The sequence below is a fragment of the Vulpes vulpes genome, chromosome 9, assembly GCF_048418805.1.
Source record: "Vulpes vulpes isolate BD-2025 chromosome 9, VulVul3, whole genome shotgun sequence".
Lineage (NCBI taxonomy): Eukaryota > Metazoa > Chordata > Mammalia > Carnivora > Canidae > Vulpes > Vulpes vulpes.
In genome coordinates, this window is record NC_132788.1 from 17,424,502 (window position 1) to 17,445,232 (window position 20,731).

Sequence of the window (20,731 nt, forward strand, 5' to 3'; positions counted from 1 at the left end):
CATGAATAAATAAATAAATCTTAAAAAAAACTAGTAGTGTTTGTTCAGGTCTTTATAGGTCAAGGTTGACAGGCCTAGTCAAGAAGAGGGTTCAGAGAAACTTTAGAGTGTGGTCAAGGAGAGATTTTTTTTTTTTTTTTGTCAGTTGCTTTGCTGTAAGTTATCAAACGGGATATTGACCTGAAAATGCTTGAAGGAATGTAAGACAACAGTATCAGATGACAGTTCATTCATATAACCAATCATATCCCTTCCCCTCCTTCAAAATGCTTATTAAGATTCTTCATTGCAACTGAGTTCCAACTACTAAACATTCTGCCATTCAGGGATAACGATGTGGGAAGCAAAGGCAGAAGAAGAACAATTATTAAATTTCCTCACTACTTACAGCCCATTGACAAGTCCTTGAAGCAGGCAGAGTGACATTCCTCTAGGGACTCAACTGCCTCGATGCTGACACTTTGCTAAGGGCAAAAGGCAATCGTAGCCCGACCCCCAAGACCCTGTAGGTCTTCTGTAACCTATAAAAATTCCTTTGGAAGTTCCCTTTATCTCTAACCCTCCCCCCAAGATATAGGTTAGGAATCATCCTCCAAGCATATGACCCAATGATAGACATCAGAAGGGTCTCATGACTGAGGGTTTACTGAACAATAATAAGCGACCTTTCCTAACAAAAGCTAGACCCCTCAGGGTCCTAGAAACCTTGTTTCCAAAATATCTTAGAGGTTCCTTCTGTTCCTAACTCCCTTAGAACTTGCAAGCATATAATGGGTCACTCTTCATGACCCCAGTGCAGTTCTTTCTGCCCATGGGTCCTGTCCCCTTGCTTTAATAAAACCACTTTTTTGCACCAAAGATGCCTCAAGAATTCTTTCGTGGCCCTCGGCTTCAAACCCTATCTTTCCTATATCATTAACACTATACTAGTGCCCGGAATTTTACATACATAACATTTCCTTTAAGGAAATTAGGGGACGCGCGGGTGGCTCAGCTGTTGAGCATCTGCCTTTGGCTCAGGCTGTGATCCCAGGTCCTGGGATCGAAGTCCCACATTGGCCTCCCCTCATGGAGCCTGCTTCTCCCTCTACCTGTATCTCTGCCTCTCTCTCTGTGTCTCTCTCATGAATAAGTAAATAAAAATCTTAAAAAAAATAAAAAATAAACAGAAGATTAGATACTTGACCAAGGTCATACAGCCAGTGGGCGGAAGAGGCCAGATTCATACCCAACTCTGGTTGAGCTGGTGACCCAGTTCCATTAAACAGGAAACGCCTTTCATCTTTTAAAACATTCAACTAAAAAAGAAAAAAAAAACAAATTTATTCTTCACACACTGGACAGGTTCATGGCTCGGAAGATTTTCCGTAACAATCTTACATATGTGAGCTCTCAGTCATCCTAACAAGATTCTAAGTTACTGGAGGGGCAAGGGTCAAGCTGTGCACCTTTCAGTTGACAAACTATTTCTTCGGCATCAAATTTAAGCCGCTGCACCTGCCCTGAGGGCACCAGGGAACAGGATGCCGACTAGCAAACGCTAACTGTGCAGCCCAGGGAAGGGGTCAACGGTGAGTCACGGTAACTGGAGAAGGTTTCAACGGAGATTAGAAGGGAATTCCGGGCAGCCCGGGTGGCCCAGCGGTTTAGCGCCACCTGCAGTCCAGGGCGTGACCCTGGAGACCCGGGGGCGAGTCCACGTCGGGCTCCCCGCACGGAGTCGGCTTCTCCCTCTGCCTGTGTGTCGGCCTCTCTCTCTGTGTCTCTCGTGAATAAATAAAATCTTAAAAAAAAAAAATCAGTGTGCACACTGTCACTCAGAACTTGAGTGACCCACACTTGTTTATCCGCTGACATTACCTTAAAAGGAAGCTACCTTGAAGTTTAAGTGTCTGAAGTCGAGGCCGGTGCAGGAGCGGCACAGCGATTCCGTGCGACCCCGTTGCCTCTGGCGCCCCTCAGCGGGACGCTATGGTCCCACTCCCTGCAGCCTCCACAGTTTAGGAGCCGAAGCGTCAGCCTCTCTATGACGCGTCGTCACACTCTATGATCCGCGAGGGGGCGGGACGCTTACCTACCCGCCGCGCACGCGCGAAGCCCTTCTCGCCGCACAAAGACGGCGGGAGGAGGGGCCGACGCATGCGCCTTGAGCCCGTCCGAAAATAGGGTCATCGCCCCGCCTCCCGGCGCAGGGAGGGCAGAGAGAAGCATGCGCTTAAGGAGGCGCGGGACTTATTTCGCGCTGGGGGTGGCGATGACGTAATGACAGAGGAGGAGGCGGTCAGGGAACGGAAGCCGGGAGGGAACTAGGGCGGAAGGGGGGACCAGGGCCGGGGTTGTGTTCGGAGCCTTGGCGGGGCTGGGGTTCCGATGTGGTCCCCGGAGCGGGAGGCCGAGGCCCCGGCCGGGGGAGACTCGGCGGGCCTACTGCCCCCCGAGTGGGAGGAGGACGAGGAACGCATGTCTTTCCTGTTCTCCGCCTTCAAAAGGAGTCGCGAGGTGAACAGCACCGACTGGGACAGCAAGATGGGCTTCTGGGCACCGTTGGTGCTGAGCCACAGCCGCCGCCAGGGGGTGGTGCGCCTGCGTCTGCGGGACTTGCAGGAGGCCTTCCAGCGCAAGGGCAGTGTCCCGCTGGGGCTGGCCACCGTGCTGCAGGACCTACTACGGTGAGGGCGGGCCGGGTCGGGGGCCGGGGGCCGGCGGCCGGGGGCGGGGGAGGCTCCCGGAGGGGACCGCGCCCAGCCCCGGGTCTGGCCCGCAGGAGCGCATCTGTGTGTGCTCGGCAGGCAGAGGAGGACAAGGAGGAGGCTGGGTTAGGGGTGTGGAGGGGGCAGGAGACGGGGCAGCGGGCAAATTATGGGGCCGCCATAGGCCGATGAATTCCATTGAGACGGTAGGAGGAGAAACCCGCCTGGCACAGGTGACAATGACTTGTCTTGCCTGCAATCCCGTTGTGTAGTTGTTTCGTGGGGCTTCCAAATTTGAATTACCCTGGAACGGCAGATCTGTGACATAGGATGTATTGAACCGAGGGAGGTCAGAACTAAGAAGAGAGCAGTCGTGGGGAAGAGGCCCCTGGGGACCCTGCCAACAGCCCCGGGCTCATGTGTCTGGTTTGGCTTGTCCTTGGCACAGGCTGTTTGAAGCAGAGGACGTGAAGCCGGTTAGGGGCTTTACTGGGTACCTTGGTGCTCTGAAAAGGTTCTGTAGGTGTTACCTGCGCTACGTGTGCAGGGTTTTGGAGGCACCTGAGGCCACAGCATGGATATCTAAGAGATGTACCGCACTTAATAGAATGCGAATACTTTGCATGCACCATTCCCTTGACCTCAGCAATCCTGTGGGCGAGATGATAGAATTATCCTCAGCAGACAGAAGAAGGGACGGAGGCAGAGAGAAGCAACTTACTCGAGGTCACACAGCGAGTGATAAGTAATGCCAGGACAGGACCCCTAGTCTCCTGATTCTAAATCGTTTGCACATCGCATTGTAGACAGACTGAGAGCGGCCTAGCTGGCATACCACCTCCTTCAGTGAAGGAAGAAAGTCAACTTTGATATGTTGCTTGGAGTTTGCTGCTTGTCCTGATTAAGAGGCCTTCTTTCTCCCCAGTACCTTTGCATTGGCTGACATTGATGGGACAACCCATTTCTGAAACTTATTGTTTCTGAGAAAGCGTACTGTGCCAAGTTTTAGTTCCTGCCTGAGGTGGGGTACAGAGGAAACCATAGTTCAAGTCGAGGAGGAACAAGAAAAGTCTGGGTTTCCTATTGCAGTAGGACCGTTCTCTACCTCTTCCAATCCAGAGACCTTTAAGACCTTGGTTTCTTCTCCCCTGACTGCTGGCACTCTACTGATGCTTCCTGGTGCTTGATGGGGTCTGACACCCAGAGAATTTTTCAGGGAGATAATCCTCCATGGAAGCAGCATAGGATAGTAGTTAACAGCTTTGCTTGAGGGCCAAATGGTCTGGGCTCAAATCCTGGCTCTGCCACTCGCTACGTTATGTGCCCCTCTTTAAGCTTCAGTTTGACCAAGTATACAATGATGATGATGAGAATTGTAGTTAGGTTTGTTGTGAGGATTTGAAAACACATTCCTAACGTAGCTCTTAGCAGAGGGAGTGGTCTGTGATAAGCATTCAGTAAATAGAGCTGCTTATTACCAGTACCGTACTTATGTCCTATCTCCACCCTAGCTCAGGAATAGCAGGAAACCTTTTCTCTGAACATCTTTGTATATTTCTTTAGGTTTTGCATTAACAGTAACCCATTTTTTTGTGATTCTCATTTTATCACATTGAGCTTCATTCGTTAAAAGAAGTCTCAAAGTAGGCTCTGCAGCCTTGTGGAGAGCTTGCATTTTGAAGCCAAGTTATAATTTAGATTTGGCCCCTCTCGCCTCATTCCCTCAATTTTCTCAGTAACTAAAATGCCAACAACATCCATCTCACAGAATGAGGCTTTCAGCTGGAGCTGAAACACTGCTGCTCATAATAGCTGGCACAGAGTAGGTACCTAATAAATGGTGTTTATGGTGATGATGATCAAATTTGTCTCTGGGGGAGAAGGTGGGGACTGGAATGGGACATTGCACTAAGCCACCGTATGCCCTTTTCTTTCTTTGCCTGCAGTCGAGGGGAGCTGCAGCGGGAGTCAGACTTCATGGCCAGTGTAGACAGCAGCTGGATCTCCTGGGGGGTTGGAGTCTTCCTGCTGAAGCCCCTCAAGTGGACTCTTTCCAACATGCTGGGGGATAATAAAGTTCCTGCTGAGGAGGTGCTGGTAGCCGTGGAGCTGCTTAAGGTGGGTGCTCAGAAGGGAGAGGTGTGGATGTCATCCATGGCAATGACAGGATCCTCCACACTCCTATGTGTGTCCTTAGAAAAAGAACATCTTTTTACACAGTGACAGTTGATAGCTGGGTTTATCTGACCTTTTGTAGCATTATTTAGTTGTTAGTTGCCCTGTACATTGCAAAGGTGTTCCTCTGTCTAGGAACTGTCTGTTACATATAGTTGATTGCTTTCTGTGTTTGTAGAAATTAGTTATAAGCTAAAGTTAAGAAAACTCTTTGCCTTCTGTAGTTTACTGGTAAGGATTTACCAGGATTTCTGAGGACCCTGTGACTTCAGCTTTGCCTTCCCTTAAATCAGCAAAACAGGTTCAGATTTCCTCCTCTGTGACTGTGATCCTTCCCTTCCCAGCTTACTGATGGTCTTAGTTCCACTGAAGAGGCCACCAGGCCCTTGGTCCCTCCATGCTCTTCTGGTCGGTCAGCTTCCTCCAGGCTGGCTTTCCCCACCTAGCTTAGAGCATGCGCGCAACTTCTTCGCAGCTCTCTTGGGCCACTCGAGACACCAGCACATCCACTGCCCTAGGCCAACCCCACAGTCTGCCATCCCTGTAGAGAAAACCACCCTGTCACCAAGACCAGGGTCCCTTTCACAGAGGAGAGCCCCCACAGCCATCCCTCAGCCCAGTTTTTTGCCTTTTCCCAGCCCCCTCACACTTGCCTTTTGTATGTCACCCCAAGACTCTGCTGACATTTCACTGAGAAGATGGAATCTCCTAAGCCAGGCCTTCAGTTTTCTGTCCTTCTACATCCAGTTGAACATATTTTGAGCCTTAATTTCTCCCCAGGCTCAGAGGATGAAGCATCCATGTGCTCTTGAGTCTGTCTCTACCCTGCTATCCTCCTTGTCCCATCAATTAGCTTCTTTTTTTTTTTTTTAATTTTTTTTTTAGTTTTTTTATTTATTTATGATAGTCACACAGAGAGAGAGAGAGAGGCAGAGACAGAGGCAGAGGGAGAAGCAGGCTCCATGCACCGGGAGCCTGACATGGGATTCGATCCCGGGTCTCCAGGATCGCGCCCTGGGCCAAAGGCAGGCACCAAACCGCTGCGCCACCCAGGGATCCCTCAATTAGCTTCTTGATCTGTATATTCTATCTCCCTCTCTTGGTGCTTTCCTTCCTCAGCCTCTAAACCCACTCAAGTTTTTCCCATCACAGCATGACTCCTTTGTGGGACCCAGCCACTGTCTCATTAGTGATCTGTTTCTCTCCTTCTTGACCAAGCTTTATCTCCACCACTTCTTCACCTTTCACACACTCTTTAAGCCAGCACATACCCGCTTCAGCCCCACACTCCACCAAAACTGCTCTGTGTGTACGTGTTTATAGAATTGACTGAACACCTGGTAGCAAAAGTATACCGTAGACAGTACTTATTTTTGAAACTCACAGACCAAGCCCAACCCCAACCCCAGAACCCCAGGACCTTTGCATAGTCCCAGAGGCTTCACACAGTTGGAGCTAGCTCAGCATCTTTATCCCTTACTCCAAAAGAAACTCCAGTTTCTCTTCACCTTGACAGACGCCAACCCTCTCAACCCTCAGCTTGAGGTGGAGGTCTCCAAAACCTACCACCTCTCCTTGCAGACCCTCAAAGTTTGACTGAACAGCATGCATTTGCTTCAAGGGAAGGGCTCTTTCCCTTTCCCTATCCACATGGGTATCTTCCCACATAGCGCCCTGAGCTCCAGGACTTAGCCAAGGCCGTCCAAAAACTACAGGATGGTTTACATGGTTCTGTGCCAAACCCATTCTTCTTTGCAGTCTCTTAGCTCAGGTGTTTTCCAACCTGGAGCAAAGGGAGGTAGACTCCTTTATCCCGACAGATGTGGTTTTGGATTTATAGTCTTTTGAGAGCAATGGCAGAGATGGAGGTGGGAGTGGAATTAATAACATAGATCTTCCAAGAACCAACAGTAGTTTTTAACCACAGTGTAGTTTAATCTTATTTAAGTAGAAAAATAAATCTCACTCTGCAGCGCCTTGGTACTGTTAAATCTATACCCAGTTTACATCACTAAACAGAGCTCCCAACACTTAAGCTCATCCCATGACATCTGCTTTCAAATATATGGTGACTGCACTGTGTTCTCCTGGAATGGAACTTTGTTTCTCTGTGTAAAACTGAAAAGTCTTACATGGATATTTTTTAAAACAAAACCTACTTCTGAGGTAAATTGATTTTCCCAAGTCTAGACACTGAAAGCCAGTAACTTTTTATTTTATTTGAAAAAATACAAAAAAAAGTAAAAATTGGCCATACATCTTGCTATTTGAAATAATTATACAAAGAAATGAACATTTCCTTTCTATTCATCCCATTTCCATCTCTTTGGGTACATTCCTCTCTGCTCAGGTGTGTGCACACACGTATGCTTGTGTGTTCACATGTTTTCTTACTGGTGTTGTGCGACACCATTGCATTACTTTCTGTTTTATTTTGTTGTTAGCACTTAATGCTTCTTGAAAATATTATTTACTTGTTTACTTACTTGTAATCTGTCTCTCCTACCAGAAGGGAGAAGTTCCATTGGCACCAGGGCTCTGGGAACAGTGCCTGCTATATAATAGAGTCAATAAACATTTGTTGAATAAATACATGAATATACACATGCATACAAAAATATGCATGCACACACATTCCTTTTTTTCCAGAAATAGAATCTTATTTTATTTACTGGTCTGCAACCTGCCTTTTTTTCTTTACACTTTAATATCTTATGAGCGTCTTTTCAGGTCCCTACATAATGTAGATCTATTTCATTCTTTCAGATGGCTACATAATAATCTATAGATATGCCACAATTTAAGCAATAGTTACCACCCAGTTGGACATTTAAGTCATTCCAAATCTCTCTTGTTACAAAAAAATAGTTCTTTGACAGCCTTGTGTATTTATCTTATGCACTTGTATTTCTATTTTTATGGAGTAGATTTCTAGAAATGTATCTGTACAGAAATTGCCAAATTACTTTTTAAAAGTTTGTACTAATTTACACTTTCATTAAAGTGTTCAGGATCCTCACATCCTTGCTAGCCCTGGATAACATGAGTCTTTTAAACTTGCAAATATGACAAACAAAAAATAATGCTTCCTATTTGGGATTTGAGCAACTTTTCCACTATCTGCTGGCCATTTACAGATCCTTTTCTTTGCATTTCCTGTTTATATATTTTGCTTGTTTTTTTTTTTAATTTTTTTTTTTTAAATTTTTTAATTTTTACTTATTTATGATAGTCACAGAGACAGAGAGAGGCAGAGACACAGGCGGAGGGAGAAGCAGGCTCCATGCACCAGGAGCCTGATATGGGATTCGATCCCGGGTCTCCAGGATCGCGCCCTGGGCCAAAGGCAGGCGCCAAACCGCTGCGCCACCCAGGGATCCCCTATTTTGCTTGTTTTTATATTGGATTATTTGTTCTTTATAATTTTTTTTTAAATTTTTTTTTTATTTATTTATGATAGTCACAGAGAGAGAGAGAGAGAGAGAGGCAGAGACACAGGCAGAGGGAGAAGCAGGCTCCATGCACCGGGAGCCCGATGTGGGATTCGATCCCGGGTCTCCAGGATCGCGCCCTGGGCCAAAGACAGGCGCCAAACCGCTGCGCCACCCAGGGATCCCTGTTCTTTATAATTATGAGGGTTTTTTTGTATGTATTACGGGTAGATATATATAATATATTTTTAGTGTTAGGGATATAAATATTGTGTTCTGGTCTCTTTTGCTTTTCATTTTTATTTATGATATCTTTTACCATATAGAAGTTCCCATGTTTCTATAGTCAGATCTCTAACATTTTCCTTTATGGCTACTGAATTTCCGGTCTTACCTACAAAAGCATCCTCTACTTCAAAGTTAATTCAATTTTTAAAATGTTTTCTCAGAAGTGCCTCTGATGTTGACTCAAGTCATCATCTCAGAGTCATGACATCCAGCCCTGTGTCAGGCTCTGCACGCAGTGGGGAATCTGCTTGAGATTCTCTCTTTCCCTCTGCCTCTCCCCCCACTTTCTCTTTTTTATCCCTCAAATAAATAAATAAAATCTTTTTTAAAAAACATGTTAACAAATATTTTCTCAATTTAGATTTCAGTAATTTGGCATTTGTTTTTGTATATCTGGTAAGGAAAAGAATTTTTTTTCCTAACAGATAGCCAGAAGTCTTAACGTCATTTTTTTTTTTAAGATTTATTTATTTATTTGAGAGAGAGAGCATGCACGAGCGGCCGGAGGGGCAGAGGGAGAGAAGCTCAGACAGATTGCTTGCTGAGCACAGAGCCTGATGTGCTGGACCTCAGAATCCTGAGATCATGACCTGAGCAGAAATCAAGAATTGGACACTCAACCGACTGAGCCACCAAAGTGCCCCAACATCAATTGTTAATGTTGTTCACCATTCATCTGTTGGTGTGGACACCATACTATTTTTACTACAGTAGCTTTATAGTAAGTATTATTATCTGACAAGGCAGGTAAATCAAATGAAAACTTTAGTCTCTATCTTATTAGGCTCTTCTGCTTTTGACACTGTTAAATACTCACTTATTAAAATTTTCCATTTCTTTAATTTTGTTGTTATAACACTCTGGATTCTTCTTGGCTCTCCCTAAGTGGTGCTCTGGATTTCTTTTGTGAGTTCCTTCGTCTCTTAGACATTGGTCTTCCTTCAGTTTATTACTTTGTTCTCTTAATTTCCTTGGGTAACTCATTTACACTTGGGATTTGAATTACCTTCTATATGCTTAAGGATTTTCAGAGTTATATAAATTGCCCTGGTATCTCCTTTGAGCATCAGATTTGGATATCCAGTTATCTGCTGTATGGATCTTCTTGGATGTAGTTAGGCATCCCAGACAACATGTACAAAATGGTATGTTTTGTCTTTCCTATAGAATATGCTTTTCCTTCTGTGTTCTTGCTATTAATTAATAGCATCACATCCTCCTGGTCACTCAAGCCAGAACCCAAGATCATCCTGGACTCCTCTTTCTCCTTCAACCCTATGCCCAATTACTATGGACTGCCTGTTTTATCTTCTGAATTTTTCTTGAACCCATCCCTTCTCTGTCCCTCTTACCACTACCCTGTTCAGTTGCTCTTAGTCTCTTGCATAAATGGTCTCTGTTCCTCTAAGCCTAGCTCCTACAATCCATCCTTTCCCTCTTGTCAGCTAGTTGTCTGTTAATCCAGCCTTGTCATTTCCCTTCCACAACTACCTACCATCTGCAGAGAAAGGACAGCAAAGAAAATATTGTAGCTTGTATAAGAGAGAAGTGCTGGACACCTGGGTGGCTCAATGGTTGAGCATCTGCCTTTGGCTTTGTTTGTGATCTTGGGGTCCTGTGGGGAGCCTGCTTCTCCCTCTTCCTATGTCTCTGCCTCTCTGTGTCTCCCTCATGAAAAAATAAATAAAATATTTTTTTTAAAAATAGAGAGAAGTGCTTCTGCTCACTCTCTCTCCTTCTTGTCTACATCCATAAACACCAAATTGATTCATACTCCATGCCGTTGCTCATGACCATCCATCTTCCTGAAATACCCTTCCCACCACTTTACCTAGGAACTTACCGTTTGTAATTCGGCTCAGCAACCATTTTCCCCCTAAGCAATCTCTGAACTCCTGGGTATTCCTTCCTTAGATTTTCATAGCATTCTGTGCATACCTCAATAAGTATTTCTTATTAAAATTTATGGAAGACTAAGAGGATAATTTCCATGTGGGAGGAACACAGTGTCATTGTTTCTTGAAACTTCTATTTCTTAGGCTCCTCAAAAAAAAAAAAAAAAAAAAAAAAAACCCTCTCACCTCATTGTCACACACTTCACTCTTGAGACTCTTTATAGATTCAGTGATGCTCTTGTTTGCATTATTGCCAGTTGGCATAAAAATGGAGAGACCTGGGACACCTGGTTGGCTCAGTGATTGAGCGTCTGCTTTGGCTCAGGGTGTGATCCTGGAGTCCCAGGGTCGAGTCCCACATTGGGCTCCCTGCATGGAGCCTGCTTCTCCCTCTGCCTGTGTCTCTGCCCCTTTCTCTGTGTCTGTCATGAATAAATAAATAAAATATTTAAAAAAATAATGGAGAGACCGACATTGGAAGGGAATTTGGATGTCATCTCCTCTACCTTCTTCAATTTGTGAGAGGGATGCTGAGGACCAGTGAGAGGACTGGTCTGGGGCCACATAAGCAGGGCTCAGCTCTCAGTCATGGCTATGCCACACCACCTCAGACTCCTCCTCCTTCCCTCAGTGCTGGGAGACACAGAAACATAAAGTCCCAAATGGATATGCAAGCACAGAGCTGGCTCCCAGTACATACCATGTACCTCATTTCATCTGCATACATCAGACTTCCCTCCAAGGTTTAAAGAAACTGAAACTCTTTTTCCTATTCCAAAGCTACTACTTTAGGGAAGGCAGGGCCAGTGCTCCCTGCTCTCGTCTTGCAGATCATGGTTTGGAGACACAGGGTCAGGGCTCACTGGGCGCCATGGGCGGTGGCCAGGCATGTAAGCACACTTGCCTTTCTGCAGGAGAAGGCTGAGGAGGTGTATCGTCTGTATCAGAACTCCCCTCTCTCCTCCCACCCCGTGGTGGCCCTGTCAGAGCTGAGCACCCTCTGTGTGGGCTCCTGTCCGGATGAGAGGACCTTCTACTTGGTGTTGCTGCAGCTGCAGAAAGAGAAGAGAGTCACAGTCCTCGAGCAGAATGGGGAAAAGGTACGAAAGTCGAACTGTTCATGCACTGACTCACCAATGGCTTATTAAGTACATACTGACATGCCCGCCAGCATTCCCGCCTGGGGATTTCTCAGCATTTGTGGTAGGGGCCCCAGTAATTTGTCCCTGTCCCTCAGATTGTGAAGTTTGCCCGAGGGCCACATGCCAAGGTCTCTCCTGTCAACGACGTAGATGTTGGGGTATACCAGCTGATGCAGAGTGAACAGCTGCTCTCGCGCAAAGTGGAGTCCTTATCCCAGGAAGCAGAGAGGTAACTACCCCTGAGCTGAGCACCCTTCTACCCCCACCCTGGCTGGCCCTCAGAGCCAGCAAAGCATTAGTGTCTTTAAAAAAAAAAAAAATTTTTTTTCGTTTTACTAATTACAAAGTACTGACTGCTCAGTGCAGCAATCATGCAGAACACAGACTATCACAAAGGAGAAAAAATGAATTTTAATTCTTCCCCCCAAGATTACATCTGTTAGCATTATGTTTATGCTCTTCCATGCCAGTATCCTTTTAACCAGTGTTTGTCACACCAGACCTTGTCTTAGGGACTTAGGAATTACAGTAGTGAACAAGGCTAGTCTCTGCCTTCCAGGATCTTTCTGAGGGGTTCCTGCTTTTCTGCCTAGATGGGGAAGGCAGCCCTGCTAAAGGCACATGGACACTTCTCTAAAACATTGCTATGTAGACATTGAATTAAAATGCTCACTTCTAAAAATAATAATAATAATAATAATAATGCTCACTCCTTCTTCCAGTGGGAGAAACCCAATACTGTGGGAAAGCCAGGGAATATGTCCAAGGTCATTGTCAGTGTTAAGAATTGATCCCTTATCTCCTGGCTCCCAAAATGGGAATCTGTTGTTAAGGTGCCCTGTTGGCACGTTCTCCTTCCCTGGGGGCTGAAACAGCTTATCCTTAGTGGCTTTGCCTTTCTCGCATGCCTGTGTTCAAGCTCATGTCTCAGCCTGCTGCGGGAGTTTGCCAATGGGCTCTTGGGTATTGTTCTTCTGGCCATTGGGTGGAATCAGTTTGATTTTCAGATTGGAAAGCACCTTAATTGAGTGGGATGCTTGGGGACTATTAAGACACTGCCACCCCCATCCTATACCATAGTCATCTCAATCTGTCCCCTGTGTTTCATAGGTGTAAAGAAGAAGCCCGCCGGGCATGCCGAGCAGGAAAGAAGCAACTGGTGAGTTTTCTTATTTCCCTCCAGTTGTGTACCTGTGCTTTGGGCTGGCAGTGTGTGGTGGGCGTCCCAGCAGTTCCAAGAGGACCGTGGGGCTGGAGGGGAAAAATCTGAAGATGGTCCAGGTACCACAACTTGTTTTACAAATGAGAGAAGAGGAGGTCTGAGATGGTCTTATCATCTGAGAAAGCCTTGCTTCCTCTTTGGCCTGCCTCGCTTACCCTAACCAAGTCTCCATGCCCCCCAGGCACTGAGGTCTCTCAAGGCCAAGCAACGGACAGAGAAGCGTATCGAGGCCCTGCATGCCAAGCTGGACACTGTTCAAGGCATCCTGGACCGGATCTATGCCTCCCAGACAGATCAGATGGTAGTTACCGCCCCTCTGCTCCATCCAGTGTCTGGCTGGTCTCTTGAGCATACTCCTCGTTCCCTCCACCATTCCTGTGCTGTTTGGAGAAGGCCTGGGTTTTTTCAGGATATGGTTGGGATTGTGCTTCTCCTATTGGGAAGTTTTGGCCTTCGTGAACATGGGATGAATCAAGTGTGGGTGGCTAAAACAAACCAAACTAAAGAAACCACAAAGCTGTCATTTGGAGATGTAGGTATTTTGCCCAGTGTTCTTCATTCACAGTGATAACTTTGCTTTCTCTTTAGGTTTTCAATGCCTATCAGGCTGGGGTAGGAGCACTAAAACTCTCCATGAAGGATGTCACAGTAGAGAAGGCAGAGAGCCTTGTGGATCAGATCCAAGAGGTACAGGAAGGGCCCGGGAGGAACACCCACAGGAGGAGGTTCTGAGGGCAGGTGTGACTTTGCTGCCCTTCCTCTTTTCCCAAACTGGACTCTTTACCTTGTGGACTTGAGGAAGATTTTCTCAGATGGGGCCACATTACTTTGTAACCCTGAACATGGAGCCCGAAACACTAAGACCCCTAGAGATGCCACTCTGCATTCAAGGCCTGTGCTTTTCTCTTACAGCTGTGTGACACCCAGGATGAAGTTTCTCAGACTCTGGCTGGTGGGGTGACCAATGGCTTAGGTAAGTTGACAAGGCAGTTCTGTTCTTCCTGCTTTCTAAGAGGCCTTCACTTCCTTGTGCTGGGATGGGTTGGGTCATAGATCTACTTTTCCTGGTGCAGGCAGGGCTCTCCTCGCTGGGGCTCACCTGCAGCAGCAGTTAGAAGGAACTGTCATTTCCCCGTTGGTAGACACTACTGTTACTCTCTGGGCCACAGGGATCTTAACTCACTAGAGTTCCGACTGGAAGATCCTCCTTCGAGGGCAGAGAGAAGCAGGGTCAGTTCTGTGGTGTTAGTAAAATATATCCCCTTGATGACTTAACTCTGAGTAGGAAAAGAGTATTTGCTTGGAGGTGCCCTCTGCCTCCAGACTTACATGATCCTTCTAACCTACAAGAAGGCCTGGACATCTTTTGTAAAGCTGAGCTGAGTTTTGCCATCCTCAGTCCTTGCTCCCTAGACTTTATGTGTCCTCAAGTCCTCTTTTCTTTCCAGATTTTGACAGTGAGGAACTAGAGAAAGAATTGGACATCCTTCTTCAGGATACCACCAAAGAACCTTTGGATCTGCCTGACAACCCCCCTGAGACATTTTATACCAACAGTGTGCCTAACCCTAGGATCTCGGACGCTGAACTTGAAGCTGAACTTGAGAAACTGTCCTTATCAGAAGGAGGTATGGAGCTGTATTCGCAGGGTTGCTGGTGGACCTGGGGCCCTCTAGGCGATAGTAGCCAGGCACAGGGGTGGTGAGTCCCAGCCTTGTTACTCAATTTGCCAGATACCAAACCCCGTGAGGGAATTACAAGCTCATTATTTATATTAAGATTCAATCCCGTAAACACTGGGATGCTTTCATCCTAAAGGCTGCCCGGTGTAGAATTCAGTCTTTCTTCTCATTACAGGTTTGGTCCCAAGCAGTAAATCTCCAAAAAGGCAATTGGAACCGACTCTCTAAAGCCATTCTAGGACCCTCAAGTGAAGGACCCTCGTATAAAAGAGAGACCAAGCTTGTGTGTGTGTACATAGTTATTTAAATGAGAAACTCTCAGAATTTGTTGGGAAGAGGAGGAAGGAGAACTACTCTGATTTATCTGGATGCTACCACTTACTACAGGACAGATGTAATTTCTGGAAGCGTGCTCGCGAGGCGTGCTCCCAGCTGGTGTCATGGACCTGCCTTCTCATCTTTCTAGTGCCACAATTTATACAGTTCTGTGTGTGACCTGTCGTCTCTCATAGCCTGCAGTTCTTGCCATTGGCTCCGTTAGGTTTGTCTTCACCCGCCAGCTTCGTTCCAGCCAATGAAGGCGAAAGAGTTGCAGCTTTGCCAAATCAAAATCAATCCCTTCTCCCCACCCACCCCACTGTTGTTTCCAGGACTTTATTCTGTCCGTAAGGTCAGCTAAACAACTTGTTCCGGGCCTGCTCTGTTTTCATTGGTAATGAGAGGAAGCAAAATCAAACAGCTGCCACTTTATGGAGAAACATACAGTGTGAAAGGTTGTTCTATGGGGTCACTGGCCAAATTTTCCAAGTGTTCAGAGAAAGAGGTCACCCCTGAGTGTCAGAGCCACAACAACTGGTGAGGGGGCTTGTGTAGTTGGGGGATGCTACTGCCTCTTCCATCTTACGCAGAAGATCTGCGGACTGGAGAGTTATTTTTAGTCTTTTGAACTTGAAGGGGAGAAGCCCAGGTGACTACAGGGCCCCAGGTGTCCAAACTCCATATATTTTTTTAATGAGGCAGAATTTTTGCCTTGCCCCCATCCTGGACTAACTTAAGTATAACTTAAATATGTGTATCAGAACAAGCCACACAACCACACAACCTCCCCTTCTTGAGCCTGGCACATGACAAAGATCCGTGGTTTGAACTTCAGAAGCATTTCACTTTGTAGCCCATTGCTCAGGGCAGGGGATCTCAGCCAGGATGTGCAATAGAAGCAGAAGACTGTGGCCTTCCGCCATGTGTGCTGTGTGATCCCCCGGTCCTGCGCTACACCTGTCCTGAAGTCCTGTCTTCCTCCTTGCTTTGATGGACTGGGGAGGATGGTACGGGGTGGGGCAAACAGGAGGGTGTGAATGTTCTGGCAACAGGGAGAAGCAAGGAGGACAGCCGCACTGCCACTCTGCTGCCACACTACAAGTATTTCTGCCTGGAGCCCTTTGCCCTGTCCCTCCTCCTCCGGGAGGTGCTGTAGAGCCGAGGGAAAGAATTTGCTCCAGGCCAGGAGCATGAATTACTACTTGTTCAATTTCTCTCCTACTTGACCTTGGTAAACTGAAATGTTGGGGGTGAAGAGAAACAATCACTATTTTTTCTTTTTTATCTGGTAAATAATTAAAAAAAAAAAAACCTGAGTGCTTGTCCTTGTCTTTTCTTAGGTTGGATAAAGTTTCTTGTGCCATCATGCCTCCCTGCCTGCACCTGCAGTGTAGACACCCTCCGGGTCTTTGGCTGAAGGCCACAGGAGAAGGGAGTAGCTGTGGAGTGTGAGGGCTGAGCTGGGCCGTGACGTCTGCTTGCTCTCACACTGACCCCATTGCTGTTCTGGGAGAGGAGGCATTCTTTGAAAGGCCTCAGTTCACAGAATGTACCATCATCTTTATTATTTTCTGTGGCCTGTTCTCTTTCCAAGACCCAATCATTCTGCCTGTGTGATTGTACCATGTTTTAATCTGGCCCAGTATCATCCAGCACCTGCTACGTGCCTGGTGTTTGCCTCGGCTCGGGGTGGGGGGAGATGGGCTTTGAGGCTGAGTGCGGAGCTAGGAACAGGCTTGAAGGTCTACTGCAGCAGTGGGTTCACAGCTCTAGGGGAGTCAGCAAGCCCAGAGCAGAAACAGTTTAGAGAACACCATGAAACAGGCCAAGTTCTCTGAGGGAGGCATGTCATAGTCCCCAGACTGACCTGGACTTTGTGCGTCTCTTCTTACCTGGTCTCATATTACTCTCTTTGTCTCTCACTGACCTGACCTGCTGAGGAGTCCTTGTTTAAATGTTTTAGCCTTTAGCTCCCTTGCTGTGCTGGAAGAAACAAGATGTTGAGTCTGGGTGGGCTGAGAGAGAACGAGGAGCCACTGGCTGGCAGTGGGCTGTGTTTTCTGCACGTGACCCCCACAGGGGCCTGAGTCTTGCATCAGGATTCTCTCCCCTTGAAGAACTGGACTTGATTTATTAAGGCAACTAAAGAATTTTCTTATATGTGGAGCTGTACTGGGCCCAGATGAATCAGGCTCACATAGTGCCCTGTAGAAAGTGCTCAGGGTACAGATAAAGAGCTAAGGAAGTGATCAGAATAAATACTTCAAGTTAGTGGACTCAGGGAGGGCTTCACTGAAGATATAACAAACCAGCTTTCCTTTCTGTGGAGTATTTTCTTGGGTGTTCAAAATCTTGTAAAGCAATCTAAGTGTTAAAACCTCTATCTGTTGAGATCAAGTAGGGAGTGAAAATATAAATCAGGTAGTGACTGGTCCCGACTGAGAATCAGGAAACCTCACTCCAGTTCTTGCCTCAGCTACTATTTGTATGGCTTTGGGCACACAAGCCTCTCATTTCTCACCCATAAAGTGAAGCAGACAGATGACTCTTGAAATTTTGACTTAGTCTCCCTGCATATGGTCTGCTGCTCCTTTCTGATCACCTGCTGCCTTGTGATGAGTCAGAGCAGGGCCACAGCGATGCCAAGCCCGAAAAAGTGGCCGGAACCTCTGCAGTCACTGCCTGCTGGGGGCCAGTGTTGCAGTGCACAGGGGGAGAGCAGGTGTGGGGAGACGAAAGAGAGTACCTATTTGGGGAGGTGGAGGAAGGGGGGCAGACATGGCCTCAGTGTCTCCTGGGCCTCCCTGAAAGGGGCTTTTAGCCTGCGCCCCAGGTTAGACACCACTCCCAGGTCAGACACCCACTGTGAGAGGGATGGCTTCTCACTGCCCACCCGAAGGGCTGAGAGCCCGAGGTTGAGCAACTACCCCCATCCCATGCCCCCAGAAGACGTCATGATATTCTGCTGGAAATGTCATCAAGGCCATCTGAAAAGAGAAAGAGCAACATAGTTGTAAGAAAGATGAGGCAACTGGGAAAGCTGTTGACTCAAGATGAATCCAACCAAAGCTTGGCTTTGAGGTTTGTGGTGAGTGCAATAACCTTCTTTCTTCTTGAGGGATTTCGTGTTCCCCACCAACGCCTCATTTTCCCCACCAACATCTCATTTTTATTCAAGTTACAGCCACTCTTTGGGGAGTATGGTTCCTTTCCTCCTCGTGCAGAGAAACAATACATAGTCACAGACATCTGGAACAGGAGAGCCGGAGGAGCCTCAGCAAGTGGAGGCAAGTGAGTGCTTGGGTGGTTCAGTCAAGGTTAAGTGGTTAAGCGTCTGCCTTTGGCTCAGGTCATGATCTCAGGGTCCTGGGATGAGCCTCATGTTGAGCCCCACGCCATAAGTCTCCTAGCTCAGCACAGAGTCTGCTTCTCCCTCTTCCTCTGCCCCTCCCCACTGCTTGTGTGCTTGTGTGCTCTCTCTCAAATAAATAAATAAAATATCAAAAAACCAAACAGGCTACTCTTAAAGCAGAGTTTGAAAAACGATGTAACCCACAAATATTTCCTGTGGTTGGTGGGTGGTGCATGTTAGTGCATTGGGTTGGCAGATGAGCTCCCACCAGTTCTGAGTACTACAATTACACGGACTTTTATGGATCGAAAATCCCCTTTTAAGAGATACCAGCTGGCCAGTGTCCAATTTTTAGGGAAATCTAGTGCAGTCTTCACATTGTTCTTTTGCTGATATCAGTTATGAAGGTAAACTCTTTTGACTTATATTTTGTATCAAGCACATCAACTGTACAGAAAAATCCCAGCCATGGGCTGCATAGCCCTTTCTAAAGGAACCAGACTTAGAATCCTTGCAAGATAACCAATGGTGTGTAGATGACTTGGTCCCCCAAAAGCACACTGTGAGCTGTAGTGTGGATCAAACCTCAGCTAGTGGATGTCTAGCTAGCCCTATGAACAGCATAATGAATGTAGGCTGGCTGCCTGGGTTATCATGTAATGAGGTAGCCTAGAAACTTCTTTATACATGTTGGAAGAGTAAAATTTAGCTATTCAAAAATATCACGCTGAAGTCCTTAACTCAGGAAAGTTAAGAATTCATCACCAGATTCATACAGTGTGCCTATGAGGTGTGAGCTAACAAATCAGTGGAGGGAAAGAAGGAAGTTTTAAATAGGTTCTATGTCCTGCAGGTACTTATAGAAGAGTATCTTAGTACAGGTACAGAGAAAGACTGTCTTAGTTCAGAGTGCTAAAACAACATACCACAGACCCATGGCTTAGAAACAACAAAAATTATCTTGCAGTTCCAGAAGCTAGAAGACCAAGATCAGAGAGTGCCAGAGTGGTCTGGTTCTGCAGATGGCTGCAGATGGTCACCTTCTTATATCCTCACTTGGTGGAAAGAGGGCAAGGGAGCTGTCTGGTGTCTCTTTTATAAGGGCACTAATCCCGTTCATGAGAGCTCTACTTTTACGACCTGACTACCTGCCAAAGGCACCACCTTGTAGTACCAGTATATGAGGGGTTAGGACTCCAACATATGAATTTTGGGAAGGACACAAACATTCAGTCCATAACAAAGGCTAATTCCACAATATTAGTATAATGAAGGATGATTCCTACAGCACTAGGCTGTGCTGTGCAGGGGTTGGATGACTTAGGAATAGAATGTCTAATGTTAGACTTTAGCTCCTATCTTAATGCAACAACAATAACAAAAACCAACGGTAACATTTATTGGGTACTTACTCTCTTCCAAACACTGTGTTGCAGACTGGGTTCTCCAGAAGCAGACCTAGAGACAAAGCTTGGGGTATCAGGGCTCACCACCTTTGAAGGAAAAAGGGAAGAAGAAGATTGGAGAGAGGAAGAAGTCAATCCATGATGCAGGCCCCTAAAGCCTTGGATACTCTGGCAGGAAATTCTAGAATGAGTTTAACCATTACTGTCCCGCGTCAGGCAGAAATGGCCAGGTCTCTATCCATGGCCACCTCTCACCCTCAGTTACCAGATTCCCCTGGAAAGGGGGTGACCCCAGCTGCGGTAACTTTCTGCAGCTGGGGCAGGCCCTGAAGGAGCCAAAAGCTGGCTGGCTGGTGGCTGACCACAATCCCTGCAGATGGGCAGCAAATCCTTGAAGACAGGCTGGGACAGTGCATCTCCATGACTACCATGCTATGTTAAGCTCTTAATCTTCCAATGAGATGGGACCCATCATTTCACAAATGAGTTATTTTTTTTTAAGATTTTATTTATTTATGAGAGACACAGAGAGGGAGGCAAAGACACAGGCAGAGGGAGAGGTAGGCTGCATACAGGGAGCCCTATGCAGGACTCCAACCTGGTTCTCCAGGATCATGCCCTGGGCTGAAGGCAGACGCTTAACCGCTGAGCCACCGAGGCATCCCTTCACAAATGAGCTAAATGGAGGCTTAGAAATGGTAAATAATTTGTCCAACATTACCAGTGGATGATTGTGATACTGTGATTTATAAGAAGACATATATAGTTGGTCTTCATCCTGTTTTTGGTACAGAGATCTAAAACACTTGAAATGTTCCTAAGTGATGCGAGTAGCCAAAGAGTGTTGATATCCTTAACCAGCCCCTTTCAACCACACCTGAGTTTATGTTAATGGGATGACTTTTGGAAAACACCTAAGGATAGGGACTGGATGCCAGAGGAACCAAACCTTGTGATTAGAGGGTTGAAACTTTCTGTTCCTACACCTTCACCTCCCAGCCTCTAGAGAAGGGAACAGACCTGAAGACTGAGTGCAGTCACCAATGCCTAATGATTCAATCAATCATGCCTAAGTAATAAAGTCACCATAAAAGCCCAAAGGGATAGGGTTTAGAGAGCTTGAAGGCTAG

General features: G+C 46.5%; 1 protein-coding gene and 1 long non-coding RNA gene across 3 annotated transcripts in view; one reads left to right on the forward strand and one right to left on the reverse strand.

Moving 5' to 3' along the window:
• LOC112926812 (uncharacterized) overlaps positions 1 to 2,045 on the reverse strand; it is a 35,956-nt gene extending 33,911 nt beyond the window's left edge. The window contains exons 1-2 of one of the 2 annotated variants that reach the window (XR_011994159.1): positions 1,861 to 2,045; positions 1,187 to 1,298 (exon numbers count right to left, since the gene is read on the reverse strand). This is a non-coding gene — a long non-coding RNA (uncharacterized lncRNA). The remainder of the gene's footprint in view (positions 1 to 1,186; positions 1,299 to 1,860) is intronic. The other variant, XR_003236411.2, reaches the window with a different exon arrangement.
• Positions 2,046 to 2,175: 130 nt separating this feature from the next.
• Positions 2,176 to 15,972, forward strand: CHMP7 (charged multivesicular body protein 7). Its single transcript, XM_026007919.2, has 10 exons — positions 2,176 to 2,669; positions 4,637 to 4,808; positions 11,394 to 11,579; positions 11,717 to 11,850; positions 12,732 to 12,780; positions 13,025 to 13,144; positions 13,432 to 13,530; positions 13,756 to 13,816; positions 14,292 to 14,471; positions 14,701 to 15,972. The coding sequence occupies exons 1-10, from the start codon at positions 2,371 to 2,373 to the stop codon at positions 14,751 to 14,753; spliced, it is 1,353 nt and encodes a 450-aa protein (XP_025863704.1). The 5' UTR covers positions 2,176 to 2,370; the 3' UTR covers positions 14,754 to 15,972.
• The last annotated feature ends 4,759 nt before the right edge of the window (positions 15,973 to 20,731 follow it).

Bases quoted from the DNA above. Each gene is read 5' to 3' on its own strand.
- CHMP7 (XM_026007919.2), top strand. From the start codon at position 2,371: ATGTGGTCCCCGGAGCGGGAGGCCGAGGCCCCGGCCGGGGGAGACTCG. The intron at 13,531-13,755 runs GTACAGGAAGGG...TTTCTCTTACAG, and splicing joins TTGTGGATCAGATCCAAGAG to CTGTGTGACACCCAGGATGA. The intron at 13,817-14,291 runs GTAAGTTGACAA...TTTTCTTTCCAG, and splicing joins TGGGGTGACCAATGGCTTAG to ATTTTGACAGTGAGGAACTA.